The 13,619-nt window shown below is 40.7% G+C and overlaps 1 protein-coding gene across 1 annotated transcript; it reads right to left on the reverse strand.

Moving 5' to 3' along the window:
• Positions 1-1,589: 1,589 nt before the first annotated feature.
• On the reverse strand, positions 1,590-10,683 carry ccdc80l1 (coiled-coil domain containing 80 like 1). Its single transcript, XM_053499508.1, has 8 exons — positions 10,512-10,683; positions 8,330-10,246; positions 8,050-8,206; positions 7,808-7,944; positions 7,553-7,704; positions 7,347-7,450; positions 5,059-5,142; positions 1,590-2,481 (listed from the first exon to the last, which is right to left on the reverse strand). Exons 2-8 carry the CDS (start codon positions 10,169-10,171, stop codon positions 2,183-2,185), a joined length of 2,775 nt encoding a protein of 924 aa, XP_053355483.1. The 5' UTR covers positions 10,172-10,246; positions 10,512-10,683; the 3' UTR covers positions 1,590-2,182.
• Positions 10,684-13,619: the final 2,936 nt, after the last annotated feature.

The following is a 13,619-nucleotide window of genomic DNA, read 5'->3' on the forward strand; positions in this document are numbered from 1 at the left end:
GGATGTCTTAGGTAATTTTGTTTTAAATTGTGGAATTTAAATTAACCTTTTATGAATGAACTTTTTCCATGAACGTTAATTTCAATTCACCAGACTTCCTGTAGAATTGACAGACCTGATTTATTTGCTGTTACACTAAACAAATGTTCAGTTTAAATGTATTCAAATGTTTTTGTTTATAACCGTTGTAAAAAGCTTGAATGCATATTTTCCATGAATAAAATATTTCTTTATAAAATATGTAAGTTTGCATTTTCATGATGTTGCATTTTAAGAGGACTGGGTATATTGAGACATTTAGAATATGGAATCAATAAGTTTTAATCTTCAAAGCAGGAATTACCTTCTTTAGAGGATTCCCCTTATTTCAGGTTTTCTCTAATGTAACTTTATGTATACTCTAAATGCTTTGTTCACACTCTATTACTGCATCTTTAACTTTGATTACAGCAAATAATTTAGAGATCAACTCATGTAAAAAGGATTCCTCGCGCTCCCAGAACCACTCTTCCCATGCCAACAATGAAAAAAAAAATGCATTTATATTATAACTTGATTGTTCATTACATTCAGCTCATCAGCTGACTTCATTTTATTGATGTACAACAATGTTGCACCTAGACCTGACCAACTGAAGCAACTCCAGCTCATAACAGCCTCCAGAGGCTTGTACAGTGGCCACTATGCATGATGGGTACATTTTATTATTTATTTCTTTTATTTTTGCTCTTCCTATGTTACCGTGACACGCCCTGACCAGGAATATGGTCAATCTGGACTCATCAGACCACTTCACCACATCATGACCCTTCTCCATTGTTTCAAAGTCCAATTTTTATGTTCAGTTGGCAAACTTAAACCTTTTTCCTGATTAGTCTCACTAATGTGGTTTTCTTCTGGCCGCACCGCTGTTTAGTCCCAATTCCGTGAGTTCTCATCACATTGTGTGTGTGAATGAAAATGCCCTTACATTCACTATGTAAAATATAAAACAGCTGCAATTTTACGGTCACTTTTTTTAAATATGGAACTTAATCAAGTGTTCAAATGATCTCTGATAACTTTTTTTCTGAGCACAGTTGCTCTTCTTCAAAGCACTTTCCTTCCTTCCAGATGTTAAAAACATTGTAGAAGAGTTCTAAATCTGGTACAATTTTTTTTGTAAAAATTTACATTCCAGAAGATTTACATTCACACACTTAGGAACAATTAGTCTTGGACCTTCCACCTACTTGCACAGCATTGTGAGGTCGGAAGGAGCCGACCGCAGTGTGAACATGCACACAAATTACATTTCCTTTTACTTATCTGCTAATTATTAAAGCTGTAATGAGCTGGGTCAGGACTGTTAAAGATGCAGGACAGGCGATAGTGGATTATTTTGGTCTAGTTCATCAGCATGCCTACAGTACTCAGAGAGATGCATTTTTTCCTGTACTGCACCACTACACCCGACAGGGGGCAGCATAACACAGCATGTACTTATGATTTGTTTACAATTGCCCTTTAGCACATTGCCACTGTTTAAATGTTGGTTGAATATCAGTCTGTTGCTTCATTGTCATGATAAAAGAAGAACAATTAACAAATATGCGTAACTGGATTATTTAATTCTAAATCACTGATGTTAAAAATAAAAAACCCGTATGAAACAGAGTACATTCAAACTACAACGTTCATTTGTTCAACTTCAGTATCTGCCTAAAAATGAGAAGAGTCGGGTTGGACCTGGAGGTTCTCCCTTTGGCCATGAGGCAGGAACCCACCCTGAACTGGACATCAGTTTATTACGTGGCGCCACCTAGTGTAGTCAAATCCACATACCAGCATGTTTTTTGAGAAAAGCAGAGAACCTGGAAAACCCCACATGGACACGGGGATAAAATGCACGTCCACAAATTCCACACAGCTCAGGATCAAACCAGGGACACTGGATTTCTAAGGTGCCAGAGTACAGGCACTTTTAAATGTTACTCTATATTGTCATTTTTTATAACACTGATAATAAGAGGTCAAGTTACCCAGAAAAAAACGATACAGAATAAAGATAACGGTCTCACAAATAAGAATAATGATACAGAATAAAACCATAGTGCTATCTTAATAAAAATTCATAAAATGTATGAAAGTCTAGCTGCATCCATATTAATGGCCACAAGTCTTTTCCTCTTTTGCCCCTCTTTTAGTAAGAGTAGCCACGATGATAGCCTTCATGATAGTCTTCATGGTGACCGTATTCTTCTTCAGGGCAGCGCATTCCCAATGACAGCTGGATGGCCATCTCCTGCCTGCGCAGCTGCATAGAGTCGATCAGCTCATAGATGATGGACATGGACCACATGGGTGACGGGTACCATGACTTCACGTTGCCGTCTTTGCCCACCAGCAGCATGGAGAAGTAATCCGCACTGACCTGGAAGTAGTTCCTGATGTCATGCACCAGGGAGGCAGAAAGGTCCTCACGCTCCACTGTGGCACTGCCTGCGATATCGAGTGGGAAAGGACATGGATTACGATATGATGATGGAAGAGTTGAAGTACACTAAACAGACACTTTATTAAGAACAACTGTTTGTTCGTGCATTTATTCAATCAGCAGCACGGCAAGAAATAAAATCATGCAGATACAAGTCTGGAGCTTCAGGTAATGTTGGTTATTAAATAAAGTTGTCTCAGCGGCTTTTGAATCTGGTGACAGAAATGCTAGAATTAACTGATCTACTGGAATGTTCATGCACTGTAGAGTGGTGCAAACTTCAATGCAGGCCTTTTTAAAGAGAGAGTTAAGAGGAAAAGACAAGCCAGACTTGTTTAAACTAATAGGACGTTATGGTAACATAAGCCGTCTCACTTTCAAGAGACAAGAACAGGAATCTGAGCATAGGCTTATTAACACTATGCAGTTAAAGATTAAAATAATAGTCACCTAGTCTAATGAATCCTGATTTCTGATGCAACATGAGGGATGACTCCGTAGACCTACTGTGTGTCAACAGTTCAGTTTGCTGAACATCTAACAGACTGGCCTTTGAATGCCTGATTTTTTTCTAAGAAGAATCAGAGTATTGCTGCTGACCATGTGCATCCTTTATGGTCACAATTTACCCATTAAACAGTGGCTACTTCGAGCATGATGAAGAAGCACAAGAAATCTTAGACAGATTGAACAGAACATTGGCTTCTTCAGTTAGCAGAGCACCTCTGCCATGAGGTTCACCAGGATATTCAAAGCATGAACAGATCTGATCAGAGATACCCACTATAAGCGGGTAGCTGAGAGAACGAATATTAAAAATGAACGCAATTAAACACTGTAATGTCTTATTTCTTAAATGGGATTCTAAGCTGTGTCTAAACAAAGTTGTGGTCAGAGTGCAGTGAAGGGTGCAAATTCTCGCTCAAAGTCGGATGGTGCTTTTCAGAGGTGTCAAGTAACGAAGTACAAATACTTTGTTATTTTATTTAAGTAGAAATTTTGGGTATCTATACTTACTGGAGTAATTATTTTTCAGCCGACTTTTTACTTCTAATCCTTACATTTTCACACAATTATCTGTACTTTCTACTCCTACTATTTTAAAAATAACCTCGTTACCTATTTTATTTCAGCTTGTCATTCAAAAAACAAAAAACAAAAAACATCCAGATAAATTTGATTGTGGTTGGATGAGAAGTATAAACATACCATTCCGACAGCCTATTGGTTGGTACGCAATCCATCGCACCTGCACATGACGTCACGTCACACACTATATATATATATATATATATATATATATATTTTATTTATTTATTTTTTTTTTTTGATAAATCACTTGGATTAATCATTCATTCTGACAGCACTAATGTTCATTGTAGACAACCATACAAGGGTAATTGTTACTAAGATTCCTGCAGCTAAGCTTGGATGTACATTTACATTCCAATAAAGGTTACCGATGACATGCCTCTGTAGTTTAACTTTTTGCACCATTAAAATACTTATAGGCAACTAGTTATCATATCTTCTTCTCCATAAAACATGTACAGGAAGTAGGAACTTGTTTCTTAATCTTTGTTTCTTGTGTGTTCTGCTTCACTTTAAACTATGATGGCTGTAAAGTGCAAAAAAATTAACAAAGCTGACTTCAGGGCCACCGTAAATATGCCATATTTGAAACCACAATAATGTTTGCACATTCATACACACACAAATCCACCGCTACTACAGTACTTCCTGTATATCTTGAGTGACAGATGTCTCGTCCAATTAGCGGTAAGCATTTCATTCGCTAACTATACCTACCTTTTCCGGTTTGTATCGGACTGGCCGAGAAGTGCAATACAAATTAACAAATCCGAAAACAAAACAACAACCCCCCCCACCCCCCACCCCCCACCCAAAAAAAAAATAGTTTTGGGTTTTGTTATTTGGTTTTGAATTTGTTTTCTGTTTTGTTAATTTGTATTGCATTCTCGGCCAATCAGATATTATTTTGTTTTCCTTTTTGTTAATTTGGTTTTGAATTTGTTATTTTGTTTTCAGTTTTGTTAATTTGTTTTGCACTTCAGGGCCACCGTACTTTTACTTTTATACTTTAAGTAATTTTGAAACTAGTACTTTTACTTGAGTAAAAAGCTTAAGTTTATACTTCAACTTCTAAAGAAGCCTTTTTAAACCCCAGTATCTATACTTCTACTCAAGTAATGAATGTGAATACTTGTGACACCACTGGTGCTTTTCCACAATTTCACACTTTCAGATTTCCATTTCATAATAGGATTACCTGATTATTGGGTAGACCTGACAACTAGCATGGTACGGCCATCAGAACAACATATTTTTATCTGTTGAATAGCAGGTTTGCATCTTGAGCCAGGAGTTCAGTTATCGAAATGTAAGAACTTTCTGTAATTTATTTCATTTATGTGCAGGTGTCCTTCATTAAAATGTAAACACTATTAATTCTTTGACATTCATGGTAAATAACATACTAGATATGGTCAGTTAAGGGACCTTAATAAAAACTGTTACCACTCTTCTTTCTAAAAGTCTGGAGGACAAGTCATTTGTCTTACCATTGATTGGATAGAGCTCCAAGACTCCACCCATGTCCTCCGTCACCCTCCCGACCAGCTTTAAAACAGAGATGTGACGCAGCCCTGGAGCATGAGAGAAAACACATCGGTCATTTCAAACGAGGCTTACAAACTGTTCTGGAACAGACTATAACAACATGTTTGCATAGATAATGATCAAAAACAGGCAGGTAATTGAAATTAAAGACAGATAATTTTGGGTGGGGTTGTGGTTTGTCTGTAAATAAGCCTCTTATTGTCAGACAACACAAAGTGGCCTCTACTGGACGGCATGTTTTAAGTTTTTGAAATCAGCATCATCTTTATTTCATCGAACACAAGTGGAAGTGTTCAGATGCAGGCTACTTCACAGCAAACAAGAAACAAAAAAGCCAGTTACAGCAGCCAAGAACATTTTTCTTCAGCAAGGCCGTTTGGTTAAAACCCCTGGCAAGTGCAGCAGAATAAAATGGCAACAGTACACTCGCTCAGTAATTGGCAGAGTGAAAGAAAATCCCCTCCGGGAATGTTTGCAGATGTCCTTCGTAGTATTTAAAGAAAGCATCTGATAACCAATGGGTCACGAAATGCAATATAGGCCAACCTTCACTATTTAGCATCAATGTTTCCTATTTCCAGTAAAGTGCTGCATACTGTAGGGTTATTTGCACGTAGACTATAATTGCCAGATAATGGAGTTGAAATGAGTGTGTTTGACCAGAGAGATGACTAAAATGTGCAGTGTAGGCATACTCTAACACCAGACCTGGAAAGCACTACTGTACGAAAAGATGCATAATGCAACAAACAACAAAGTGAGAAAAAGTAAAAGATCAGTCTGTATCTTAGACCATGATGCAATCATGGCACAAGTTGAGTGACATCAACTGAAAATACACTAATCAGCCTTTACATTATAATGAAAAACATTATGTTCAATGTTGTGTAGGTTCCCATTGTGCCACCGTGGCAGCATTTAATGCTGCCTTGGCTTTTCTGTGGAATCAGACCTGACAGACTAGCCTTCAGTCCTTATCGGCATGAACTATCCTTGGGTGCCCATCATGTCAACAATTATCTGGTACAGCTTGAACGTTTCCACATTTTCTCACGTTACAACCACAAACAAGTATTTTATTGGACCCGACAGACTAGGAAGAGAAATTTTATGTGATATATCAAGACAAGGTAGCACATAATTGTTAAGTGGAAGGAAAAAACTTAATTTTCTTTTTTTGCAAATAAACACCTGAAAAGTGTGGCGTGCATTTGGGGTACCCTCTTTTACTCTGATACCCCTAACTAAAACCTAATGGTACCAATTGCCTTCAGAAGTCACTAGAATTCATCTGTGTGTAATTTTATTTCAGTATAAATACACAGCTATATGTCTGTAAGAAAATATGCTAAAGCCCACAAAATATGATAAGCCCACAGAAAATAAAATATCCCAAGCTTTGAACATCTCATGGAGCACTGTTCAATCCATCATCTGAAAATAAAAAAAAGTATAACACAACTGCAAACCTAACAAGACATGGCGGTCCACCTAAACTGACAGGCCGGGCAAGAAGAGCATTAGTCAGAGAAGCAGTAGTAACCCATGGTAACTGTGAAGGGGCTGAAGTGATCCACAGTTCAGGTGAGAGAATCTGGCCACAGGATAACTAATAGTCGTGCACTTTACAAAATTGGCCCTAACGGTGGATTGGCAAGAAGAAAGCCATAAGACGTCCTGTTTGCAGTTTGCAACAAGCCATGTGGAAGAAGGTGCTCTGGTCAGATGAGACGAAAATTTAACTTTTTGGCCTAAATGCAACCAACACTGCACATCATCCTGAACAGACCATCCCTACCATGAAACGTGGTGGTGGAAGCATCATGTTATGGAGATACTTTTTGTCAGCACGGACAGGAAAAGCTGGTGAAATGTAATTGTATTTGGCCATATCCATCTTCCTAGAAAACCTCTTAGAGTCTGCAAAAGACTTGAGAGTGGGGCGTAGGTTCACCTTCCACCAGGACAACAATCCTAAGCATACAGGCAAAGCTACAATGGAATGGTTTGGATCAAAGCAGATTCACGTTAGGATGGCCAGGCAAATTCCAGACCTAAATGCAATTGAAAATCTGTGGCAAGACTTGAAAATTGTCATTTCACATTTCAAAATGTGAACAATTTCAAGGGGTATGAATACTTCACTTGCAAGGCACTGTCCATGTCCTTGTTTTTCATGCAAAGACACAAAGGGTTAATAATAATATAAACATTTATTTAGCTATCTCACCCAAGTGGCAGGCCTGACTGCTCAGAGCATTACGCTGCTGCTGATAAGCCCACTCCTCGTCATCAGGGGTGGAGATGACCAGCAGCCTCCGTCTCCAACGAAACCTTGAGCAACAAGTCAAATTCAGATTGTAAGATTGAAAACATAAAATGAATCAAATTACTCATATCCGTTATAAAAATAAAAAAAAAAAAACAGCAGGGAACCTAGAAAGGAAATTCTCTAGAGTTCTAGACTTGTCTTCTTTCTTGCAAGCGATGCCTAGCTTCCTCTGAAGCTCCATCTCTTTGAGGCGTGACGAGAACGTGTCGATGTAATCGAACACTGCCTTCATGATAATAGGTACTTCATACTGTTGCTGTGACACAGAACCAAACCAGGTAAACCATTAAAATCTAAATGATTATGCAACTACCTCTCATGCCTACTCAGAAGGCTGACAAGAGAGAAAGAAAACAAACCTTCACTTTCATATCAAAGTCAGTCAGCACCATGAAGTAGTCATCGTAAACCATGCCAAGCTCCTTCCGGAAGGCTGTGATGAGTTCTTGGTTGATGAGCTCACTGACTGGCAAGCTGCGCACAGGCTTGTCCTGCTCTGTAAAGCACAGAACAAAAACATGAAACACAATGAAAGAATGAACAGAACAAATGTCCTGAGCATCAACAGCAAAATGGGCAGGATATGGAAAGATGAACTCACCCATCTGGTAATGATCTATCTTCATGGTTCCGTTGTCGGGGGGTCCAAAAATGGTGATAATGGATATTTTGCGCAGAGCCATGTCGCATACTTGTTCCAGATACTCATCTTTCTGCTGACTGTACATTTTGTTATTTTCACTAGGAGTAGTAATTACCTGGAAACAGAGATTACCACTGAGATTATAACAAAACTATGCATTGAGAATAGTGCTTCTCCATTTAACATATACACACACAACTGAAAATGATTCTTGTTTGTATCTCTATAATATACTCACAAGCAGACGTCTTCTTTTTTCAAAATAACTAAGAAATGTTTCAAGCGCCCTCTTGGTATCAGCAGGCTTTTCAGTAGGCTTGCCAACAGCATCTTTATCCTCGAGGCTGCTGGCTTTTTGTGCCACATTTCTGTTGTGAACATTAACCTTGGCATCCTTGGAGGATTTCGCTACTTTTTTCTCTGTGTTGTTCTTTTTCACTGGCTTTTCAGTTCTCTCTGTCTTCTTCTTCTTCTTCTCAGCTTTCTCAGCCGTGGCCTTGCCCGTTTTGGTAGTCATCAGGTCCTCCACCTGTTCAGTTGCTGTAGGCGTTCCTGCTTCTTGCTCTTCTACATGTTCATTGATCTGCTCCTTAACTTTTTTTCCTCCCTTGGGTGTTTTGTCCTTGACAGGCTTAGGCCTGCGAGCTCCAGGTGAAATCTTATCCGTCCGATCTTTGTGTTTCTCTCCGTGTTGGATTTTTGAGTCAGAGGTAGTGGATGGGTGAGTTACTCTGTGTTCCCTTTGACGGTTACGTGTAACAGGTTCTAAGGTGCTTGGTCGGGCTTTGTGTCGGTGTGATGGTATGTGTGGATGTCGATGCGCCACTGTAGTCCATAATGTAGTGGGACTGACGGTAGTTGGAGGCACAGTTGTGGGTAGTGTAGTGGATGCAGTAGTAGCAGTTGTAGTAGTAGTAGCAGTAGTAGTAGTAGTAGTAGAAGCAGTAGTAGTTGGTGGTGTTGTAGTTGCAGTAGTGGCAGGCTGGGTTGTGGGTGCAACTGTTGTGGTTGCAGGTTTTAAAGATTTGTGTATATATATTCTCCTTCTAGTGACTTTGGTGGTATGGGTGGTGGTAGATTGTATGGTGGTACTCGGAGTAGGCTTGGAAGGTGGTCTTGCACCTTCTTCACTCTTAATATCTTGAGAGACTTTCTGCGAGTTGGACTTGGGGTCTGCCAAAACTGTCCCAGTGGACTCCACTACCTTCCCCTCCATTCCAGTTGCCTTACACCTTTCCACAAAACCTTTCTGTCTGACTTTCTCAAGCCTGCGCACAGGCGTCTGATCTATGAGCTCATACATAGCCTCAAGCTGCACTGGGTATGGGTACCTCTCCTCCACCTGCAAGTTTTTCCTCAATAGCACCATGCCAAACTTGCCCTCCTCTAGTTTTAGAAAGCTCATCAGTCTGGGCACTAATGCTGGATCTAACTGTTCCTCAGCAATCGAGCCATCGTTTCCGACACGTCTCACTTTACCACCCATTTCTTCTTTCGCATGGAACATGAAGATCTGCTGCATATGGCGGTCTGCCATTTGGCAATACACGTCAGGCTTGAGCAAGCTCATCATCAGTCTGTAGTATCCGTCTGACTCATGCGGCGCTGAAATGACCAGCACACGGTTCTTCCCTACAAAACTGGTAAGGACGTTTATAGAGCTGGTCCGATTAGAGACCCGTAAGGGGGAGCTTGGGGAGCCCTGTCGAGGCGCATTGGTGTCTGGGTGAGCATGGAGCACGTTGGGTTTCTCAACCGGCTGTGTGTTTGAACTCGAATGAGGTAAAGGTCTGCGTCCTTTCAAAACTCTCCTGGCGGGGGATCTCGGGGAATTCGTAGCCTGATCTGCGTGAGGAAGTGCCGTGTTCCCTGAGATGCCTGCAAAAGTGTTTGACTGTGATTCCCTGTGTCTTTTCACTGCGTGAGACTGTGTCCTTGTGAAATGTGTGTCTAAAGAAGATTTGAAATCTGATGCTTGTGCTGTCCATACCAGAACACACAAAACCACATGTGTGTGAAAGAACCTCATTGCAGTGGAGCCACGGGTGGAGGGTCTATTGGCCAACAGCAAGTACGACATGGCCCAGAGTTAAAATGCAACGTTTAAGGGAAATGTCTCCAGTTACAGAGGACAAAGATCCATGCAGACTTTGGCCTAAAAATGGATTTTATTATTATTAAGGGGAAAAAACAGCATTGAATGAAGTTAATTGGGATGTACAGAACATTAACATGAATGTTTCTATATGTAATGTATACTATAAAACACATAACACTGAGAAGAACTCCTGATCTAGTGAAGTGCTCAGCTGACTGCTGCACATTTAGTGCCTGTGTGTGAAAACAACAACAACAACAACAACAACAACAACAACAACAACGAACGCGTTGAACTCCATAAAAATGAAGACTGAACTCACCCTGAAATCACAGCAGCGATGTCTCGGTCGCCATCATTTCGTTATTGCACGGTGTACGAGCTTCTCGAGCTTCTGCTTACAAACATTCCTCGCGCTACCCGAGAACAAGCAGCGGGACCTCCTCCTCCATCGGCTCTTATCGCGCTCCGCGGTCCGCACGCGCGCGCGCACATATACACACACACATACACACACACACACACACGGCCAGAGTGGGGGAACAGCGAGCAGCTGCGCCTGTGTCTGTGTCTGCAGCAGCCTGGCCCCGCCCACCGCATGGCCCCGCCCACCGCCTGCACGCCTGCACATACACCAATCACGGCTGTGTGCATGTACTGTACTGTGTGCTCGCTCTGTTCGACTGCGATGTACGTAGTGATTTTAACAGCAGACGTTATCTCAAAGCTCCACACAAGTCCCTAATGCCCCAAGGGTGGGTTTTAATTTATCTATTTTATTTCGCGCACAAGTTTTTACCACAAACGGCCAACGCATGGTTTTGTATTGGTGGCTAAAGGCTAAAGGATAAAGGTGTCTCGCCTTGGTGAAAAAAAGTACATTTTCAGATAGCATCCTATAACACCATTTTCATAATACAGTAATTAATGCTTCTTACAGATTTATATTTTTTTATCAGATAAAAAAAACACATTTGCTAAATACAATTTCATGTCTTTTTATGTTTTGTGTGTAACTTTTTTGAATCTTTCAATGATCTTAACTGTCATTCAGATGAAACTTGGCCAATTCAGATTGCACATGAAAAGACATAAACCTGAAAAGTGTATTATTCTAAAATGCTAAATTTTTAAGATATTGCAACATGAATTTGGCGTGGTTACGGACACCAACGAAAATTGTTTTTTTTTTTTTATTATTTAAGCCACAATTTTTACAGGTTATATTCTAATAGACGTGGCACAGTGGTGGTGTGGTGGGCACTGTCGCCTTGCACCTCCAGGGTCCGGGTTTGATTCCCGACCAGGCTCGATTCCCGTCTCTGTGTGCATGGAGTTTGCATGTTCTCCCCGTGGGTGGTGGGTTTTCTCTGGGTACTTCGGGTTATTTGACGTTCCCAAATTGCCTGTGTGTGAATGGGTGTGTGTGTGTGCCCTGCGATGGATTGGCACCCTGTCCAGGGTATACCCTGCCTTGTGCCCTAAGCCTCCTGGGATAGGCTCCAGGTCCCTGTGACCCTGAATACAGGATAAAACGGTATAGACGATGAGTGAGTGAGCATTTTAAATTATTATTATTTTAAATGAGACAATATAAAACATGAAAATTGCCATTTTTAGGGGCACATATAAAAGCATCTCTCCAAAACGCCATTGGACATCTTTGGGAAAGCAAGATTAGTCACTTTTATGTTGCATAAACTTCAGAAGTAGCTTCTTTGGCACACACATGTACAGTCTTATATGTATAATTTAAAACTATATAAAAAAACCTACAAAAATCAATAAATTATCAGCTCAAATAAAGCAATTATGGCAATTAATCAAAGTTGAGTCATGTCTTCTTTCATTAACTACTCATCCAATAAGCTTCTTGATTTTAAGTTCTTTCTTGTTAGCTAGAAATGCTACAAACCTTCGACAGATAATTCCATATCTGTTTTTTCATAGTTTGGGTGTCTTCAGTATTAATGTACAAAATTACAAAATAATAATAATAAAAAAAAAACACTAAAGGTAAAACTTTTGAATGTTAGTGTAAATACAAATCGCCCAGCTGTTTCCAGATATAACCATAGCATGCCTTTAAACTTAATTTAAACTTGATAAATTATTTATTCACACAATGTAATAACTTCAATAACTTGAGGGTGTAAGTGTGTATGCCTGTTTGCCTTGTGATGGACTGGCACCCATCCAGGGTGTACCCCGAGTCCCCTGGAATAAGCTCCAGGCCTCCCAGGACCCTGTACAAGATAACCAGTATGGAGCTTAAGGGAGAGGAAACATGTTGTGTAGTTTTCAGGGAGGAGTTGAGACAGGTGGTCAGGAGGTGCTTCCAGTTGACTGGGCAACTACAGCTAAGGTGATCTGGGAGAAAGGTAGGAGGGTACTTGGTTTATCATCAGGAAAGGGAAAAGTGGAGAAGGAGACTTTGGTGTGGAATGAGGAAGTCCAGTAGTGTTTTCAGAGAAAGAGGTTAGCTAAAAAGAAGTGTGACACTGAGTGGACTGAATGCAGCGTAAGGAGTGTACTGGAGTACAGGGAGATGCAGCATAAGAAGAAGGTAGAGGTGACAAAAGCCAAACAAAGAGCATATAAGGACCTGTATGCTAGGCTGGACAGTAAGGAGGGAGAGGTGGATCTGTACAGGTTGGCGAGGCAGAGAGATAGAGATGGGAAAGATCTGTAGCAGGTTAGAGTGATTAAAGATAGGGATGGAGTACTTTGAAGAATTGATGAATGAAAAAAAAAGAATAAAGAGGAGAAGAGGTGCCTGTTGTGGAGCAGGGTGCAGCAAAAATCAATAAGAGTGAGGTGAGGAGGGCGCTGAAGAGAATGAAGAGTGGAAGGGCAGTTGGTCCAGATGACATACCTGTGGAGGTAGGGAAGAGCTTAGGAGAGGTGACAGTAGATCTTCTGACATAGTCTGTTTAACAAGGTCTTGAAGAGTGAGAGGATCCCAGAGGAATAGAGGAGAACAAGGGAGATGTGCTGAGCTGTGGCAACTACAGAGGAATAAAGCTGATAAGCCATACAATGAAGCTGTGGGAAAGAGTAGCGGAAGCTAGGTTAAGGGCAGAGGTGAGCATTTGTGAGCAGCAATATTGTTTCATGCCTAGAAAGAGTACATCAGATGCAGTATTTGCTTTGAGGATGCTGATGGAGAAGTACAGAATAGGTAATGTGGAGTTGCATTGTGTCTTTGTAGATTTAGAGAAAGCGTAAGGCAGGGGGCCGAAAGAGGAGCTGTGGTGTTGAATGAGGAATCTGGAGTGGCAGTAAAGTATATTAGAGTGGTGCAGGACATGTATGAGAGCTGTAAGACCGTAGCGAGCTGTGCTGTAGGTGTGACAGAAGAGTTCATGGTGGGGCCAGGAGAGTCTGCATCATGGATCAGCTTCTTGTTTGCTATGATGATGGACAGGAT

The sequence above is a fragment of the Clarias gariepinus genome, chromosome 6 (genome assembly GCF_024256425.1).
Source record: "Clarias gariepinus isolate MV-2021 ecotype Netherlands chromosome 6, CGAR_prim_01v2, whole genome shotgun sequence".
NCBI lineage: Eukaryota > Metazoa > Chordata > Actinopteri > Siluriformes > Clariidae > Clarias > Clarias gariepinus.